Source organism: Syngnathoides biaculeatus, chromosome 6 (genome assembly GCF_019802595.1).
Source record: "Syngnathoides biaculeatus isolate LvHL_M chromosome 6, ASM1980259v1, whole genome shotgun sequence".
NCBI classification, from domain to species: domain Eukaryota; kingdom Metazoa; phylum Chordata; class Actinopteri; order Syngnathiformes; family Syngnathidae; genus Syngnathoides; species Syngnathoides biaculeatus.
This window is the reverse complement of record NC_084645.1, coordinates 21,228,526-21,249,067: the sequence shown is the minus strand read 5'-3', so window position 1 is coordinate 21,249,067 and position 20,542 is coordinate 21,228,526. Positions and strand designations below refer to the sequence as shown.

The window sequence follows — 20,542 nt, the reverse complement described above, 5'->3', positions numbered from 1 at the left end:
GTATTTGATTACGTTACAATAACATGACTCAAATAAAAGTGAAAAGTTGTCCTTCAAATAATTACTTCAGTACTATTGAGTATTGAGTAAAAAAAAACGACTCAAGTATTGAGTAACTAAGCCCAACAATATCCCCTTAAAACACAAATAAAGCCAATTTTCATAAAATAGCACAATTTAAGGAACGGCCACAACCAATCATTATTATATTAATTTCGTTTACGTTGATACAACAGCACTACAGCCTTCTCATAAATTACATTGAATATTATAACATGTTTTTTTTCGAGTTCAAAGTAGAGATTTTGTAGGCTGAAATGTCAACATTTTTAGGCAGTCACAGATGACAGCGCTCTACTCCTGAAATCAAAAAGCAATTATGATTCATTATTACTAAACTCATTTTTAAAGTTAAAGTTTTAATCACGTTGGGCAGAGTACCAAGAGAGGAACTGTGGTACTGCATGCGCAAGTCCGGTGTGGCAGAGAAATATGTTAGAATAGTACAGCAGAACAGTGGTGAGGTGTGACGGAAAAATTTAAGGTGGAGGTGGGACTGCATCAGGGATCCACTCTGAGCCCCTTCCTGTTTGCAGTGGTAATGGATAGGCTGACAGATGAGGTTAGACTGGATTCCCCTTGTGCAGTGAAAGCAGGGAGCAAGTGGAGGAAAAATTGGAAAGATGGAGGTACGCACCGGAAAGGAGAGGAATGAAGATTAGCCGAAGTAAAACAGAATATATGTGCGTGAATGAGAGGAGTGGAGGGGGAAGAGTGAGGCTACGGGGAGAAGAGATAGCGAGGGTGGACGACTTCAAATACTCGGGGTCAACAGTCCAGAGCAATGGTGAGTGCGGTAAGGAAGTGAAGAAACGGGTCCAAGCGGGGTGGAATAGTTGGCGGAAGGTGTCTGGTGTTCTATGTGACAGAAGAGTATCCGCTAGGATGAAGGGCAAAGTTTACAAAACAGTGGTGAGGACGGCCATGATGGACGAATTAGAGACGGTGGCACTGAAGCAACAACGGGATGCAGAACTGGAGGATGTTGAGGTTTGGATAGGGTTAGAAATGAGCTCATTCGAGGGACAGCCAAAGTTGGATGTTTTGGAGATAAGGTCGGAGAGAGCAGACTTGGATGGTTTGGACATGTCCAGAGGCGAGGGAGTGAGTATATTGGTAGAAGGGCGCTGAGGATGGAGCTGTCAAGGAAGAGAGAGCGACAGAGAGGAAAACCAAAGAAAAGGTTGATGGATGTTGTGAGGGAGGACGTGAGGACGGTTGGTGTTAGAGAGGAGGATGCGCCTGATGGAAAAAGATGACACGCTAATCGGGACAAGCCGAAAGGAAAAGAAGGCTCAACGCGTTTTTAAGATTGGTTCAAATGTTTTGGATACTTGCTCGTACACTAGCTTTAAAAAAATTGGAACAGTGAGGCCCATCCACTCATTTTTTTTCCAGAGAAGAAGTAGGTTAGAGGTACACAACATAGAACAAGAGAGCCGTCGGGGGGGGGGGGGGGAGCATAAAAGGTAATGGCTCTCTCTCTCTCTCTCTCTCTCTCTGTGTATATAGTGTACAGTATAATCAGCAGTAATCCCGAGATTGACGGTGGTTTCTATATCTTGCATTCACACATTACGCAAACTATTTGTGTAACCGCAGACATGTACAAATCGATGCCGGGTTATTTAGTTTTCTTTCCTTTTTTTTAATGGGTGGGGGGGGGGGGTAAAGTATATCGTCTACTCTTAATAGGATAATCCCGGTGCCCAGCGTGAGCAGCGAAGTCAGCCACGTCTACCACGAGCTGATCAAGATAACCTCTCGCACTGGCAAAAACTAATCGTGAGGCTCGCTCATGCATTTTGCATGTATTAAAGTACGCGCCTCCGAAGCCATTAGAGTGATCCGCTTGCGTACTGTAAGAGAGCAAAGCGCTGAACCTGCTAATGAAGAGCCGGGCAATCTTGTTTACATCTTCCAGTGTGAAATATATTCTGCGAGTGTTTATCGGTCTTTGACGTCGTTTTGCTCCGTGTGAGGAGTTGAAATTGTGAATACATTTGAATACGTTCGGAGTTTTGACACCCTAAATGCGTTACTGCGGGGGAAAACCGTGGGTTTTATGTTGCTGTGTGACAAAATACTGGGGGAAATAATATTTAATAAACGGTGTGACGCCTCGAGGGAAAGATTTAGGAAACAATTCATGAGAATGGTTTGAATACTGTATGAAGTAATTAAACAAAAACTGTTTCCATTTCATTGGAGTAAAGCCAAGTTCATTTGTAGATCAACAAAAGTTAAACACAAAAAAAAAAAACATCAAAACCATAATTTAGCGTCGCATTGTCATAGATGTAAAGGCCCAATCAAAAATATCATGTACGATGTGAGTGTTCACAAAAATTTTGTAACTATATTTCCAGATATAACGGGAGATCAAGCCGCCGACCACTAAGATTCGCCAATACAGTACTTCATATACAAGAAATATGTATCACGAATTAGATATGAACCTCGGGCGGCACAGTGGGTCAGCTGGAAAGCTTTGGCCTCACAGTTCTGAGGACCCGGGTTCGATCCCGGCCCCGCCTGTGTGGAGTTTTCGTGTTCCTCCCGTGCCTGCGTGGGTCTTCTCCGGGTGGGCACTCCGGTTTCCTCCCACATCCCGAAAACATGCAACATTAATTGGACACTCAAAAAATTGCCCGTAGGTGTGATTGTGAGTGCGGCTGTTAGTCTGTCTCTGTGTGCCCTGCGATTGGCTGGAGACCAGTTCAGGGTGTACCCCGCCTCCTGCCCGTTGAGGATAAGCGGTGAAGAAAATGGATGGATGGATGCATGGATACATGCTAGCTTATTGCTAACATACCATGAAAAATGCAATTGACGGGCTATTGAATAGCATTTATGTGGTGCTTTAAGACGAACAACAATTTAAACAGTGCCGCAACACATGCAGACAGATAATATAACGATCATCTTTCGAGTTAAAATTGTGAACATGGAACTAATTCAACTCTTATTATCGGCACTCTAATTTCCTCCCACATCCCCAAAACATGCCACATTCATTGGACACTCTAAGTTGCCCCTAGGTGTGATTGTGAGTCTCCATGTGCCCTGTGATTGGCTGGCAATCAGTTCAAGGTGTAGCCCGCTTCCTGCCTGTTGACATCTAGGATAGGCTCCAGCACTCCCTGCGACCCTCGTGAGGATAAGCGGTGAAGAAAATGGATGGATGGATGGATGGACGGTGGATGGATGGATGGATACAAGCTAGCTTATTGCTAACATACCATGAAAAATGCAATTGACGGGCTATTGAATAGCATTTATGTGGTGCTTTAAGACGAACAACAATTTAAACAGTGCCGCAACACATGCAGACAGATAATATAACGATCATCTTTCGAGTTAAAATTGTGAACATGGAACTAATTCAACTCTTATTATCGGCACTCTAATTTCCTCCCACATCCCCAAAACATGCCACATTCATTGGACACTCTAAGTTGCCCCTAGGTGTGATTGTGAGTCTCCATGTGCCCTGTGATTGGCTGGCAATCAGTTCAAGGTGTAGCCCGCTTCCTGCCCGTTGACATCTAGGATAGGCTCCAGCACTCCCTGCGACCCTCGTGAGGATAAGCGGTGAAGAAAATGGATGGATGGACGGTGGATGGATGGATGGATGGATGGATGGATGGATGGATGGATACATGCTAGCTTACTGCTAACATACCATGAAAAATGCAACGCTAATCTTTCGAGTTAAAATTGTGAACATGGAACTAATTCAACTCTTATTCAAGGCGACTCTATCGGCACTCCGCTTTCCTCCCACATCCCAAAAACGTGCAACAATTAATTGGAGACTCTAAATTGCCCCGAGGTGTGATAGCGAGTGCGGCTGTTTGTCTCCACATGCCCTGCGATTGGCTGGCAACAATTTCGGGGTGTACCCCGCCTCCTGCCCATTGACAGCTGGGATAAGTTCCAGCACTCCCTGTGACCCTCGTGAGGATAAGCGGCAAAAGTGTGGTCAGTAAGTGAGGCAACGATTGGCAACGGCCTCTCAAATATCGCCTCTGTTTTGCCAGTTTCATCCGTTTGTGTAGCTGCAGCAGCCAGGCCAATCCGCTTCTGCCTTGACAACCGCACCATGCTATTTGTTGCGCCTCGTAATACTGTTTACGAACAAAAACGCCAAAGGTCAAAGTCTGTCAGCTGCAACGAGATGGCGGCCGACCGTAATTTGCGTACAGATTAGCGGCAGCCAGCCGTAATGCTCGATGTGCGGCGGACCTCGGACGACACTAATGATGATAACGCGCGTTGGAAAATCGAAAGAAAAGGACAATTTGCTCCTAACAAAAAGACATTCGGGCCGATCGCGGGATTGGCGGCTTGAGGAGCGGGCCTTGGTGATGACGCACTGGTCGCAGACGATGATCGATTCCGACGGAGCCGTTTACAGTCGGGGACAAGCCCATCTCAAGGTGACGGCCACGATAAACCTTCAGACTCGAATCCCGCGTTTAGAATTTACCCCATGTAATAGTTAGCGAGATTTGCTGAAGCCGTACTCTTGGCATAAATCCGCCCCTCGTATCTTTCTACATATGCGAGTAAACTCGGTTTTTCCGTGGGCGCCTCGCTGTGGATCGCTCAGGAGCGGGGGACAGGCCCAGGACGCCGCCTGAAACTGAAAAGGAATAAATCACTTGTGGTGCTCGGCTGCGTGGCGGCGGACGAGACTGGAGGGCAAAAAGCCGTAGCCGCCGGGACGATTCCGGCTGCATTGCGATTCATTTTTTTTGTTTGTTTGTTTTTTTTAATATCACCAGGCAGGTCCAAACGGAAATGATCATTGGGACCGGCTGGAGTTGATTCAGACCCGCAAAGTGTGTCACAAAAGAAGTTGGGGTCAAGTCACACAAGTCAACGTATGAATAATTCATAAGTGAGGTTCGGGTTTGAGCCGTCAACTTTCAAGCAAGTCCTCAAGTTACTATTAAGGCTTGAACAGCAATTTGTTGTTGTTGTTTTTGTCATCCACAATAATGTGATGAAAACTGATCAGTCGATGATGTCATTGATATTTTTTCAGAAAAGCACTCGCCAACTGTTTTTTTCTTCACCGCGGATCAGATTGTTCTGTGTGTGGTGTATTTTTATTCTTTACTTTCCTTTCATACGTTGAAGTTATTACGATTCAGGTCTTTTGTGATGCGGAATTCTGGAATGTTCCGAGGAGTGCCTGTATGAGGACGAGAAAGACCCTCAACGGGGCTTCTTCCCACCCCACCTCTGCTTGGGACAAGTACAAGGACGCCGTCTGCGTTTTGTCTTTGGACATTTCTGCAACATTCGTCCACTAGGTGATACTTGCATTGGGTCTCCACTCCGTCACGTTCAGGTTCTTCCATTTTCTAATGATTGCTCCAACAGTGGCCCTTTTTCCACCAAGCTGCTTGGCAATTTCTCCGTCGCCCTTTCCAGCCGTGCGGAGTTGGACAACTGTTGTCTCTGGTGTCTTTGGACGGCTCTTTGGTCTTGGCCATGTTACAAGTTTGAGTCTTACAGATTGTACGGGGTGGACAGGTGTCTTTATGCAGCTTACGACCTCACACAGGTCCATCTGATTCAGCATAATACATGGTGTGGAGGTGGACTTCTAAAGACGGACTAACAGGTCTTTGAGGGTCAGAATTCTAGCTGATAGACAGGTGTTCAAATATTTATTTGCAGCTGTATCAGACAAATCGTTACAAAATCATACTTTGTGATTTCTGGATTTTTCTTTGTGGACATGAACCTACGATGAAAATTTCAGAGCCCTCCGTGATTTCGAAGTGGGAGAACTTGCAATACGGCAGGGTGTTCAAAGACTTATTTTCCTCACTGTAAACGCGACTTCAGTCAACGCGTGTGACTCGAGTCGCCCGCATCCCGTCAAATAACGAATCGCAAGGTCCGTTGGCAATTTTGTGCACGGGCGACGCCTTCTTGCCCGCATCTGTTGAGTTTGGAACAATGACGAGGCAAACGTGCGAGCTAATAATGTCAATATTAGCCCAGCAGCTCCTCAAACATTAATGAGTTCCCGGGCTCGCGTTGCTCCGCCGAGGCCCGTTTAGATTTCACTGCATGATTCCGCTCGCCTGCTCTTCCAGCGTCTGTCGCGCCAGATAGCGCCGCCGCCGCGGTTACCGGCGAGTTCTCCGTCGCCGGTCCCCCGGCGCACCAGCCAGACGACGCGCGATGACTTTCATCGCGGGGGCCGCTTGATAACCACTCGAGCAGGAAGACGGATGCAAAATACGCCTTGAACAAATACTTCGGGCTGCCACTGTACTCTACTCAATCTCTTGTACAAATAAAAGACTTCATGCTTACTTTTGATTGATACTCTGCTTTATTTAAGTACTTAACACGGAGCACGGATCTACAGCGCCCTGTTTTTTTAATAGTGGTCATAATCTACTCCAGCGGCTGTGCAACGCTTACTCGCCTGTGTTGAAAAGGTGGGTGGAAGGGTTACGGTATAAAAATGAAACAATGATAACTCACTCCTAATGGAAAGCAACAATACACGACTGATAAACGGAGGATGTGACTAAAAAAAAAAAAAATGTCAGGAAAAGCCTACAAGAACATCTGAAATTTATTTTGGGGTTAACCAGAAGCACTTTTGTTGGTGGGTATGTGCTAAATCCCATTCAATGAGTTTAAATGTCCAACCATTTTATTTGCCGCTTATCCTCACGAGGGTCGCGGGGAGTGCCGGAGCCTATCCCAGCTGTCGACGGGCAGGAGGCGGGGCACACCCTGAATCGGTTGCCAGCCAATCGAGACAAAACAGCCGCACTCGCAATTACACCTAGGGGCAATTTAGAGTGTCCGATTAATGTTGAATGTTTTTGGGATGTGGGAGGAAAGCGGAGTGCCCAGAGGACACCCACGCAGGCGGGTCCAGGATTAAACCCGGGACCTCAGAACTGTGAGGCCAACGCTTTACCAGCTGATCCAACCCGCTTACGAGTTTGAATCTGAACTTGATAAATCAATTTCAAACAGTGTTACATCACCATTTAAGAGGGTGTGCAAACATGTGCAACCACAAAACTAAAGTTTATTTTTACTTCACCTGTCACAAAGTTGTTGTTTTTTTTCAATGGATTTGTACAAGTTATAGGTCATATTCATAATGGAAAGAGTTTTAAAATGCTCTCATTTCTTGATATCACAAATAGCGGGCATCTGAACACGGGTGTGTAGACTTTTTATACGCACTGCATAAGTGTACAAAATGCTCGTTTGTACCCACGCAGTCGTGCAAAATGTACATTAACAATGCAGCATTGATCAAATTTCTCAGCGTTAGGTCATCAAAATGGAGCACGCGTGCGATAAATATGACTTTCTAGAGAAGAATGTGCTCCCTTTTGCTAACCCGGACATTCAAATCGATCATGGGAATGATAGTAAACCCAAATATTAATATTTCACACACACGTGTTAGATCTATGGCAGGATCAGCAAAAAACACACATCTGATTTCACAAATTGTGCGTGGAGTTGATGGGAGAGAAGCGGAAAGATTGAGTCGTTCTTCCCCTCGTCGAAAAGCCAACTTGTGATCTTTTAGCGCCCACTAGTGTTGGTTGGGCGACTTGCGTGTTTTTGGAGACGCTTTTTCACAGGCAAAGAGGTTGTGCACCTTCCTGAAAAAAAAGAGGAGGGAACATTGCCCTCTACCTCTATTCCATCCATCCATCCATCCATTTTCTTAGCCGCTCATCCTCACGAGGGTCGCGGGGAGCGCTGGAGCCGAGGTACACCATGAACTGGTTGCTAGCCAATCGCAGGGCACATAGAGACAGTCGCACTCACAATTACACCGAGGGGCATTTTCATCCATCCAGCCATTTTCTTTGCCGCTTATCCTCACGAGGGTCACGGGGAGTACTGGAGCCCGTCCCAGATGTCAACGGGCAGGAGGCAGCGTACAATTTACGTATTTATGCATGTTTTGGGGATGTGGGAGGAAACCCACGCAGGCACGGGGAGAACAGGCGAGGCAGGGCTCGAACCCGGGACCTCAGAAGTGTGAGGCCAACGCTTTACCAGCTGATCCACTGTGCCGCCCTAGGGGCAATTTAGAGTGTCCAATTATTGTTGCATGTTTTTGGGACGTGGGAGGAAACCGGAGCGCCCGCCCGGAGAAAACGCACGCAGGCATGGAGAGAACATGCAAACTCCACACAGTCGGGTCCGGGATCGAACCCGGGACCACAGTACTGTGAGGCCGACGCTTACCTCTATTAATTACGAATGAAAAAAAGTATCCATTTGGCTATGTGCTGATTTCACGGTTCATCTATTGTTATGTATTTATTTGACCGTTGCATTCGTACGATTCCCTCAAGGATTCGAATCGGGTTTCCAGGCCGGCGTTTGGCTTTCATTTGTGATTTGGTCATTTTTGTCTGCAGGCCTCCAGTTTGCGGCAGACGTTCCACCGGCCTGCGGACACGGAGAGAAGTTGAAAATCTTTGCGCAGCTACTCAAGACTCCCGAGCCCCACCGAGGGAATTCCAAAATCAGAAGACTCGGCGACCTGTCGCAGAGGGACGCCCGCGGCCGGGATCCGAAAAGCTGCAGCTCCCAGACACGCCGATTGATCCGTGCCAGCGTGTGTGTGTGTGTGTACGCTTTATTCCAGTACAGGAAATCAAGTGAGGTAAATTCCTCCGGGACGACGCCGTTGCATGACAGAGACGAAGTCCTGAGGATGGACAATTAAAGAAAAGAAAAAGAAAGTTTGGCCAAAAGTTTTGTGTTTGTGTGAAGAAAGATTTGCTCCCCAACTTGATGCGATCGTCATTTCGATGCATGTTCAGTTAAATCCTTTCAGGTTCTCGAATTCGGATCCAGGACTCGGAGACTCTTCCCGCTTAACTTTTATCTTCATCCATCGTTCCATCCATTTTTCCGTCCGGCTTATCCTCACGCCGGAGGCGATCACGGCTATCGTCGGGGTGCGCACCCTGAACTGGTCGCCGCCCACTCGCAGGCCGCGTAGAGACGGAAAACAGTCGCACTCGCAATCTCACCTACGGGCAATTTAGAGTGTCCAGTTCATGCAAGCATGTTTTTGGGGATGTGGGAGGAAACCGGAGAAAACTCCACACGGGCGAGGCTGGGATCTGAACCCTGGTCCTCAGAACTGTGAGGCAAACGCTCCAACCAGCCACCTTGACAGGAAACATCCATTTTCTTCGCTGCTTATCCTCACGAGGGTCGCGGAGAGTGCAGGAGCCTATCCCAGCTGTCAACGGGCAGGAGGCGGGGCACACCTTGAACTGGTCGCCACCCAATCGCAGGGCACGTAGAGACAAACAGCCGCACTCACGATCACACCTCGGTGCAATTTAGTGGGTCCAATTAATATTGCATGTTTTGGGAAGGTGGGTGGGAGGAAACCAGAGTGCCCGGAGAAAACCCACACAAGACCTCGGAACTCTGAGGCCAACGCTCTACCGGCTGATCCACTGTGCCGCCAAACAGGGAAATATGTATCAAAATTAATTTGAAGGATTCAAATTGGGTGGCACGGTGGCAGCACTCCCTGTAGCCCTCTTGAGGATAAGCGGTGAAGAAAATAGAAGGATGGATGGATAAATGATTTAAATCGGGGTCAATGGTGTATCAGCTGGAAAATGATGGCCTCGCAGTTCTGAGGACCCGGGTTCGATCCCCGCCCTCCCTGTGTGGAGTTTGCATGTTCTCCCCGTGCCTGCGTGGGTTTTCTCCGGGCGGGCACTCTGGTTTCCTCCCACATCCCAAAAACACGCAACATTAATTGGACACTCTAAATTGCCCGTAGGTGAGATTGAGAGTGTGACCGTTGTCTGTCTCCTTGTGGCCTCCGATTGGCTGGCAACCAGTTCAGGGTGTAACCCCGCCTCCTGCCCGCTGGCAGCCGGGAAAGGCTCCAGTGCTCCCTTGCATCCCTCGTGAGGATAAGCAGCTCAGAAAATGGATGGATATTTAAATCATTTGATTAAAATATATAAAATTGACTTGATTTTCCATTATTTTCTACGAGTAAAAAAATTTAAAAAAAATATCCAGCCAGCACCCTGGAACGGGTTGCATTCGACCGCAAAGCTTCGACTGTGAGAAAAAATGAATTAAAAAAAAAATGGTGAATAACTCACAAGTGACTATTAATGAGCAGAGTGAGAGATAAAAGCGCTCATTTGATTTCATTTGATTTCATCAATGGCCGTACGGCGCATGACTCGTTTGAACGCTTTCCTTTCGCAGCCTCACACACACACACACACTGAATTCGAAGCTGAATGTAGGTCAGTCCTGCAGAGGGACGTGAAAGTGAATTGGAAATCAAAACCATCAGCAGATGCTACGGCAACACGTTCCCCCCGCAGCGGAAGGGAATCGCACGCGCGCACGTGATCGCAAGCAGGAGGTGTCAAACGTACGTCCCGCGGGCGGGAACCGGGCCCCGCCGACGAGCGCTCGAATGGCGTTCCGAAATTGGCGGACACTCGGGATTTGACGGCCGGTGTTGTTGCGGCACCGGCGGAGGCGCAAAGGGGGCCACGTTCCGGGAGCCGAGTCAGCCCACTTTTAATAAAAAGCCCTGCGCATGCGCGTTTATAAATACATATAGAAATACAGGGTGGGCGGGTACGACGCCCTCTTTCTGAAAAGTTCCCACTTGTGAGTTTCGAAGGCATGCTGATTCATTTCAGGTTGTCAAGATTTCTCGACAGATATAGAAATTTGTATGCAAATTTAAAATCATTTCCGCGTTCTGCAAAATGAACATAGACTATACAAACGAGATGCAATGTGACGTGGAAATTGCACGGGTGAATGAAAAAAAACAGACTCACTGTATTCTAGAAATTGCGCTCAAGGGTCGGGGCGTCTAATTTGGGTCTGGAAAGAGGGTCAGGGTGTCAAAAGTGGGTTGAGGTTGAAATGAGATTTAGGGCACAGGTGTCAAGATCAAGGCCTGGGGGCCAGATCTGGCCCACCACATGATTTTATCTGGCCTCTCAACTCGCGTGATTCTTGTTCAAATCTGGACCAAATTGCCATATATTAAAAAAATGATAAAGTTGAGGAATTGCAAGCATGAACGATAGTTGAAAAACCAGTTCGCCTTGATTGATGATACCAAAACCTGTTCAAAAATTTGGGGTGTTGTGCTTGGGTTGAGGATTTAAGAAGCATTGGGGTTTCGATTTAGTTTAGAGACAGGTTGGGAGGTTTAAAATAAAGGTTTGAGTATCCAATTAGGGTCTCAAACTCAAATTCGGGGTTTCAGGGCAAGCTTCGGTTTGAAAATTGGGGTTTCGAGCCAGAGTTTGAGTTTGGAGTGCATTGCTTCAGTTCCCACAGAAGAAATCATAATAAGAAAAAGAAGAAAACTTACAGGAAGTGCATATTTTGCGAGGGAGACGGAATCCATCCACGGTCGTTGGCGGTTCATGTCGAGACAACAGCCCTTCTCCGTCTCCGCGGAGGTTAATGTTGCGCTTGTGCTGTCGTTTTTCATTTGTTTGGTGCCACAAAACTTTTGTTTTTCAAGAGATATCAATTGATTTGATCACGTGCTGCTAGCTAGCAAAGAGGTATGCGCACTCACACCAGGGCCTTTGGGTCATGTGGCGAGGTTAACACCACTTTTATTGATGAAATACAAATGAATATATTATTGAGATGATAATGTACGATACAGCATACAATATCGTTGTAGTTACGAGCAGAACGCTTGAATTTTGTGGTCTAAAGGAGAACGTGGAGGCCTGTGGACTACATTTCCGCATGTGGTGTGACGTCACATTTAAGCGACACGCCGTTTGTTGTGGTTCATCTTTTGTCTTTTGTGTATTTCGGTTTTTCATGTGACAAACATCGCAATGGACTTGACCCGTCTGGGGTTTTTGGCCTTGTTGTACTTTTGCGCGCAGGCCGCCTCGCCGCCCAATTTCGTCGTGATCTTCGCCGACGATTTGGGTTTTGGGGACTTGGGCTGCTACGGACACCCCAGCTCGCTCAGCCCCAATCTGGACCGACTCGCAGCGGGGGGGCTCCGCTTCACGAACTTCTACAGCACCAGCCCCATCTGCAGCCCGTCCAGGTTTCTACTCTGCGTTCTGTTATCATAAGATAGCGTTATTTGCTCGTCATATTTGAATAAGGGTGGCACGCACGCGCACTTTTCTTGAAAAACTCTGATTACTCCTTTGCGATTGTGGGTCTAAGTGCACCTAATGAAGTGTCTCTATGTTCACTTATTTTATTCAGTGAACAAATAACGATCAAATGACTAATTACGATGGATTACGTTGAGAAAATATGTATTTCAATGAATAATCTTCGGTGTTGTTATTGTTAATATTATTTAATGAGTAAGGGTTTGAAATAATATATATATATATATATTGTGTCGTGTCATATTTATGTTGCAATGGAGTCACTTCCTTATCATTATTGTTACTGCTGGTTTTACTGATATTTTTTAATCACCTTTGACTAAAAGACGGAAATTATACAGTCCGTACGATAACAAATATTACACATTGTGCATTATAATTCTGCAAGGCATGAAATTGAGTTTTTATTCCCTTATCATTCTATAATTATAAGGTAAAAGTGATACACTTATAAGGTCATTAGAATTTTTTTAGAAATAATGGTGTATTTTTTTGTAATTTCTTTGCTTTATTAAATTTACATCTTTATGATGATTTAATAACTAAACGGTAGGGGTGAAATAATTATTGCAATCAATAATAAAACAATGAATAATAATAATAAGATTGTGTTGTATTTTTGTAAAATATGAATATCTTTTATCGATGACTTGATTTCCTTCTCATTTGACAAAAATATATATCAACACTCCAGACATACTGTATATAAATACAAGCCAGTTGTATTATTTCCACTATATACCTATTTAATAAGAAGAAGAAGAAGGAAGGAAGGAAGGAAAAAGTAAGAATACAAAAATATAAAACAATCCCAATACATAACTATGATTTTTAATGATTAACAATCAAAAATGTACTGCTGGACATTGCTTCATTCTATTAGTGTTGACTGAATTTGTGAAGGCGGCACAGTGGAGCAACTGGTTTGAGTGTTTGTCTCACATTTGTGAGGACCCGGGTTTAAATCCCGGCACCGCCTGTGTGGAGTTTGCATGTTCTGCCCGTACCTGCGTGGGTCTTCTCCGGGTGGGCACTCCGATTTCTTCCCACATCCCAAAAACGTACGACATGAATTGGACACTCTAAATTGCCCATAGGTGTGATAGGGAGTGCAACTGTTGTCTGTCTCCACGTGCCCTGCGATTGGCTGGCGACCAGTTGAGGGTGTACCCCGCCTCCTGCCCAGTTGACAGCCGGGATAGGCTGCGGCACTCCCCGCGACCCTTGTGAGGATAAGCGTCTCAGAAAACAGATGGCTAGATGAACTTACGCGAATTTGCGTTGTCTGTCCAGGGCGTCGCTGCTGACGGGACGGTATCAGACCCGGTCGGGCATCTACCCCGGAGTTCTGTATCCCGGTTCCATAGGCGGCCTCCCGCTGAACGAGACCACCATCGCCGAGGTGCTGAAGCCTCTGGGCTACGCCACCGCCGCCGTGGGCAAGTGGCACCTGGGAGTCGGGCCCAACGGAACCTTCCTTCCCACCAGGCAGGGCTTCGACCAGTACCTGGGCATCCCGTACTCCCACGACATGGTCAGTGTTGCCAAGAGTACTCGAACCCGTGTGGTGGACGGCCGGGTGTGGACTATTTACGCTTACAAATGAGATGTGAAAAGTTACATTCGGGGGATTTGACAAGTAACACGTATATTGTATGGGTAAATAAATTTAAAAAAAAAAAAAAAAAAAAAGTTTTATCTTCATGCAAAATCGTATGAATTCAAAAGCATTTAAACAGATTTACTGTATGTGAGCCGCTGAGAACTCAAGTGGGATCAGCCCATTTTTGTTTTTATTTCCTTACCATTCAATAATTATAAGGTAAAAGTAATAAGGTATGAGTAAAAGTAAAATGTTTTATTAGTTGTAAATGTATTTTTTTGTAATTTTGTTTTGCTTTTTCATTAAAGTTACATCTTTTTTATTGTAGGAGTGAACTAATTTTTACAATCAATAATAAAACATTGAATAATAATAAGATTGTGTATTTTTGTAAAATATGAGTATCTTTTATCGATTACTTTCCTTCTTATTTAAAAAAAAATATATATATATATACACATAAAATAAATAAATAAAAAAACACTTATCTTAATGCAAAATCGTACGATTTCAAAAGAACTCAAGTGAGATAAGGCTATTTTTGTATGAAAGTTTAAAAGTAATAAGGTATGAGTAAAAGTAATTTTTATTAATCATAAATGTATTTTTTGTAATTGTTTTGCTTTTTTTATTAAATTTACAACATCTTTTTTATTATTTAATAACTAAATTGTAGGAGTGAAATAATTATTACAATCAATAATACAACAATGAATAATGGAAATGGAAAAAATATGAGTATCTTTTATCGAGGACTTTCCTTATTAAAAAAAATATATATATATATATATATATATATATATATATATATATACATAATTTTTTTTTTTAAAAAACACTTTGTTTTATCTTCATGCAAAATGGTACGAGTTCAAAAGAACTCAAGTGGGATAAGCCCATTTTTGTATGAAATGGAGTTTTTATTTTTTTGTATTTATTTCCTTATTCAATAATTATTAGGTAAAGGTAATAAGGTATGAGTAAATGTAACAAAGTTGATCGATAACTCATACAACTGAAAAATGGAGTCCGTGTTCTCGAGCATTTTGTTTTGTCATAAACAAATATCGACCACCAATTCCACGACTCACAACATGTCAACAGATTTGTTTGTAAGTAAACATCATTCAGTTTTGAATCTTGCTTTATGGAACAATTGATTATTAAACTGAATTAAATAATACACGACCACCCCTGAGCCAACACGGTGCAATTTTCTAGTTAAGTCATAATTTGAAAAAAATCAAATACATTTTTTAACGTCATTTTCCTTTTTTTTTTTTTTTTTTTTAATTTAAGGGGGTGGGTCAAGTAAAATATGATTTTAGGCCACCTCTCACCCCCCCAAAACAAGCCGTTCAAAAAGTCCGTTTGACGTCACGTCTGGGCGGCGCTGCGTGTTTGTCTTATTAAAATGAAGTTAAAAAAAAAAAAAAGATTTTTTCCGCTTTTGCTTTCCCGGGTCAGGGCCCGTGTCACAACCTGACCTGCTTCCCGCCGGACGTGAAGTGCTTCGGGCTGTGCGACCCGGGCACGGTTCTGGTCCCGCTGATGCGCGACGAAGACATCAAGGAGCAGCCCGTCAACTTCCTGGACCTGGAGCGAGCTTACGCCGACTTCGCGGCCGCCTTCGTCGCCTCGGCGGCCGAGAGGAAACGACCCTTTTTCCTGTATTATCCTTCCCATGTAGGCGGACATTTTTCACTTCAGTCTGAACACATTTCACTTTGACAATACTTTTACAATCCATTATCGTATTGATTCATGATTGAGTTATTGAATAATAATTGCCACCGTTATACGAACATGGCGCAACAAGTGTCGGCCTCACATTTCTGAGGTCCCGGGTTCGATCCCGGACCCGCCTGTGTGGAGTTTGCGTGGGTTTTCTCCGGGCGGGCACTCCGCTTTCCTCCCACATCCCAAAAATATGCGACATGAATTGGACACTCTAAATTGCCCCAAGGTGTGATTGTGAGTGCATCTGTTTGTCTCTATGTGCCCTGCGATTGTCTGGCGACCAGTTGAGGGTGTAACCGGCCTCCTGCCCGTTGACAGCTGGGATAGGCTCCGGCACTCCCCGCGAGCCTCCTGAGGATAAGCGGCGAAGAAAATGAATGAATTGATGGAATACTAACATGCAGGTTGGTACTGATTGTACGGTACAAATTTGGCGTACAAAATTTGAGACGAGATGTTAGCAATCCCGATGACCATTTATGCGTGAGATTACAGTTTTTGGTTGAAAAAATAAATAAATTTTAGCTCAGTCATATTTATCATTTAATGTGTATTTTATGCATCTAAAATCACTTCCTACATTTTGGTCCAATATTGTCACTGGGCCAACACCGTGTCCGTCCGCAATGCGCGACCGTGTGACACGCGGGTTCTGGAAGTGCAGACACACAATTCAGGGCGGAATTATGTCTCCAATGCAGAAATTTTGTGTCGGGATATTTTTGAGGTCGAGGCACTGATGGTGTAGCGGTACACGCGCCTGACTTTGCCGCGGGCAGAGTGGGTTCGATTCCCGCTCGGTGATGGTGTCAGATATCCGTTCAGGGTGTAGTCCGCCTTTTGCCCAAAGCTAGCTAGGATAGGCTCTGGCTCACTTGTGAGGATAAGCGGCTTGGATGATGGTTGAATGGATATTTTTGAAGTTGACAAGTTATTCCATTTTTTTTTTTTTTTTTTTTTTTCGGCGCACCAGCACACGCACTACCCGCAGTACGCAGGCCCGGGCGCCGCCGGGAAGACGTCGAGAGGCCCGTTCGGAGACTCGCTGCTGGAGTTTGACGACACTGTCGGAAAGCTGCTGGCCACCCTGGAGGAGAGCGGCGTCATCAACCACACGCTCGTCTTCTTCACGGCGGACAACGGGTCGGCTCTTGTCGGTGGATTTTTTTCTTTGCTTTGCCAGTTGTGGTTGGAGCGTTGGCCTCACGGTTCTGAGGTCCCGGGTTCGATCCTGGCCCCGCCTGTACTCCAAGTACCCGCGCGGGTTTTCTCCTGGCACTCCGGTTTCATCCCCCATCCCAAAAACATGAATGGAAATTAATAAGTCGCTAAATTGCCCCAAGGTGTGATTTGTGAGTGCAGCCGTTTGTCTCTGTGTGCCCTGTGATTGGCCGGCGACCAGTTCGGGGTGTGCCCCACCCGCCTCCTGCCCGTTGACAGCTGGGATAGTCTCCAGCACTCCCGTGACCCTTGTGAGGATAAGCAGCTCAGAAAATGGATGGATGACATTAAATCCCTTTTTTTTCCTCTTAAAACTGTGACTTTTCTCGTAACATTTGAGCTTCATCCATCGACCCATACATTTTCTTAGCCGCTTATCCTCACAGGGGTCAGAGGGAGTGCTGGAGCCTATCCCGGGTGACATCGAGACAAACAGCATCACTCACAATCACACCTAGGGGCAATTTAGAGTGTCCAATGAATGTTGCATGTTTTGAGGATGTGGGAGGAAAACGGAGTGTCCACCCGGAGGAAAGCCACGCAGGCAAGGGGAGAACATGCAAACTCCACACAGGCGGGGCCGGGATCGAACCCGGATCCTCAGAACTGCGCGCGTCCCACCCTACATTTGAACTTGATCCCATTTTATTTTGAAATGACGGGTTTTGTCTTCTTTTGTGACGCCGAAAGAGGCAAAAGTGGCGTCGTTTGCTACTTTTTCCTCGCACCTCACCGCCGTTTTTTTTTTTTGCGTCAGGCCTTCTCTGATGCGCATGTCCCGCGGCGGCAGCGCCGGCCCTCTGAGATGCGGCAAAGGCACCACGTACGAGGGCGGCACGAGGGAGCCCGCCATCGCCTTCTGGCCCGGCACCATCACGCCAGGTCTGCCGAAAGATGTGCAGCCCTAATTTGGACTCGCCTGTATACTGTAAAATCACATGCAGTATTTATTTTGGTTCGTTGTTGTCCGTAATGTACTTTTTGTTTGTTTATTTTCAGGTGTGACCCACGAGCTGGCCAGCACTCTGGACATCCTGCCCACCATCGCCAGGCTGGCCGGCGCCAGAGCGCCCCCGGTGGCGCTGGACGGTTTCGACATGACTGATATCCTCACCAGCCGTGGGAAGGTAAAAAGCCGTAAACTTTCAGAGTGAAGATTTCGCGTCATCTGATAGAAGGATGGATTTCAAAGAAAAATAAATTTTGCTTTTACAAGGGAAAAAAAAAAGAAATCAATTAAAAGAAACTACATTTTGCAAAAAAAAAAAAAAATTTTTTTTTTAAACAAAATTTGTCCTAATGCCAATGAATAAAATCAATTGTTTTTAAATAAAAATAAAATACTGGGACACTGGTGATATTACAAAAAAATAAATAATTTTATTGTAAAAATATTTGTGAAATTAAGAGCAAAAAGTCATTTTATTTTGAAAATAAAAAAAAAAAAATCAAAGATAAAGGTCTGATTTTTTTTCCCCCCCCACTTCTCAGTGGTCCAGAATACTTTGTGTCGATGTGAAAATTGTTGTGATTTTTTTTTGGGGTTTGCAGAGTCAAAGGGAGGCAGTCATGTTCTACCCGTCTGACCCCAGTGAAGCGTTGGGCCTGTTTGCTCTGCGACTCGGGAAGTACAAGGCGCACTTCTACACGAGAGGTGGGCTTCCAGTGGCTCCCCCCGCCCCGATGCAAATCACGCTTTTTCCTCTAACTTGGATACGTTTTGGCTTTTCCGTGATTTCTCCCTCGGGTGAGGTCACGTGACTCCACTCCCCCAATCCAATGCGACGGCTAGCAACGTTTGACTCCATTTGACCAACCAAATAGAGCCAGGAAGTCACATGACTGCACACCTTCTTCTTTTCCTTTCGGCTTGTCCCGTTAGGGGTCGCCACAACGTGTCGTGCATCTTCCTCGCTAACACCCACTGTCCTCACGTCTTCCCTCACTACATCCATCAACATGACTTTACACCAAAGCGACTAATTTACACAATGAGCGCGTGCGACTCACATTCAAAAACCAACAGCTGTCACGTACCTCCGGTACAGGGGTGGACCCGAACGCAGGACTTCGAGGCAGAGGCATGATGTTCAATGTAGTTTATTCCGGAAACTGGTAACACACGGTGTAGCAGTCCGACAAGGCAGAGGTACAGAAACGCTAGGCTAGGCTAGGCTAGGCTAGGCTAGGCGGGATCCAAAAGACATGCAGCAAGGTCCGATGACTATGGGGCAAACTAACAACTCAACGGTACGGGATCAAACGAAAGCGCACAGAATCACTGTGACTAGGGTTAATGCAACCCACTAATGCAAGGCAACAAACTGGGAAATGACAAAAACTCCCAACTTAAATGCCGGTCTGATCACAATCCCAATGTGAAACAGCTGTGAGCGGCGACAGAGCAGTGGCCTGGCCACGCCCCTCCCGGCAGTGGCCAAGCCTTGCTCATGACAACAGCTTTGTAAGACGCCCGCCCTCATTGGTGCCTGCCTAAAAATGCCTTCATTTCAACCTACAAAAGCTCCACTTTGGACTCGTGGCGTTCCAACGTTGTGACCTCTCTGAGCCTTGAATTCAAAGTGTTTCAGAAAAAGAATTCAATTCTGTTTTAAAAGTAAATGAATGAGGAGCTACGCAGTAGTTTGTGACGTTAGGAGTTCAGTTTTTTGGCAGATGACTTTTTAACTTTGACTCGAGTCCCATCAATTTGTAGCCGCGGTACTCTTACTTGAATCCAATTTGCGGCGACCCCGCTGGTCACAGTTGTTCCTCCCGGCCAGGCTCGACGCACAGCAGCACGACGCCCGACAAAGAATGCTCGGCGTTGTCCGCCCTGACCGCCCACGACCCGCCGCTGCTCTTCGACCTGGAGGCCGACCCCTCGGAGCGCTACCCGCTGGTGCCGGGCGGCCAGACGGACGTGCCGGCGTTGCTGCAGAGGATCAAGAAAGTCAAGGAGCGGTTCGAGGCGTCCATGTCGTTCGGGGAGAGTCAGAACGGGAAAGGCAGCGACCCGCGGCTGGAGCCCTGCTGCGCTCCGCAGTGCAGTCCCAAACCTCACTGCTGCCGGTGTTGACGCTCCGAAACAAATCCGTCAAGGAGTACAATGCACTTCTTCTTCTTTTTTTTTCTTTCTTTCTCTTCCTGTTGGCGCTTCAAATTTTACATATCATAAGCCCAACAGCAAAATTGCTCAAGTCAGACGTTCTCAAAAGTGTTGGACCACAAGTGTTATGCGAAAGAATCACTCAATTACTGGAGTTGTTCAATCTGTGCATGTTAGAGAGATGTAAACATGTTTTGGTTTCTTTTGTTTTTAATCCAGCACAGAAAAGGCGCTAAGCGCAGTTCAGCTGTCTTTAACTTTGAAGTGAAATTGTGAAAAAAGTGAAAATGAAAGTTGCATTTTTATCTTGTAGGACCGTCCTCAAAAAGGTTTTCAGGTACGGGATAAGCGGCTCGGAAAATGGAAAGGAAAAAGTATTATTCCCTATATTTACAAAAGAGCTAAGTTGTTGTTTTGTGGTGGTACTTGATTTAAAAAAAAAGTTTCACAACGACTGTCCTAACGAGATTTTTGCTCACACTTTCGTACTGTTCAAGTCAATTCTAACCCGTTTTGACCTTTGACAGCAATAAAATACTATTACAGTGTAATAATGATGTACCGGATGATTAAAAAATAAAGCGACTGAGGCTGTTCCTGTTTGTTGAA

General features: G+C 45.6%; 1 protein-coding gene and 1 long non-coding RNA gene across 4 annotated transcripts in view; one reads left to right on the top strand and one right to left on the bottom strand.

Annotated features, from left to right (window-relative positions):
* LOC133501744 (uncharacterized) overlaps positions 1–11,613 on the bottom strand; it is a 75,145-nt gene extending 63,532 nt beyond the window's left edge. For both annotated transcript variants that reach the window (XR_009795264.1, XR_009795263.1), the window contains exon 1: positions 11,477–11,613. This is a non-coding gene — a long non-coding RNA (uncharacterized LOC133501744). The remainder of the gene's footprint in view (positions 1–11,476) is intronic.
* arsa (arylsulfatase A) lies at positions 11,466–20,542 on the top strand. 2 transcript variants are annotated; one of them, XM_061821662.1, is made up of 9 exons: positions 11,466–11,567; positions 12,015–12,184; positions 13,554–13,794; positions 15,331–15,549; positions 16,577–16,746; positions 17,582–17,706; positions 17,824–17,951; positions 18,376–18,478; positions 19,608–20,542. In XM_061821662.1, the coding sequence occupies exons 1-9, from the start codon at positions 11,532–11,534 to the stop codon at positions 19,901–19,903; spliced, it is 1,488 nt and encodes a 495-aa protein (XP_061677646.1). In that variant the 5' UTR covers positions 11,466–11,531; the 3' UTR covers positions 19,904–20,542. The 2 variants fall into 2 exon arrangements, with proteins under 2 accessions (XP_061677646.1, XP_061677644.1); XM_061821660.1 differs by lacking the exon at positions 11,466–11,567 and having other exon boundaries at positions 11,687–12,184.

Coding starts and splice junctions, on each gene's coding strand:
- arsa (XM_061821660.1), top strand. CDS start 11,964: ATGGACTTGACCCGTCTGGGGTTTTTGGCCTTGTTGTACTTTTGCGCG. Junction 17,707..17,823: donor GCCCGGCACCATCACGCCAG/GTCTGCCGAAAG, acceptor GTTTATTTTCAG/GTGTGACCCACGAGCTGGCC. Junction 17,952..18,375: donor TCCTCACCAGCCGTGGGAAG/GTAAAAAGCCGT, acceptor TGGGGTTTGCAG/AGTCAAAGGGAGGCAGTCAT.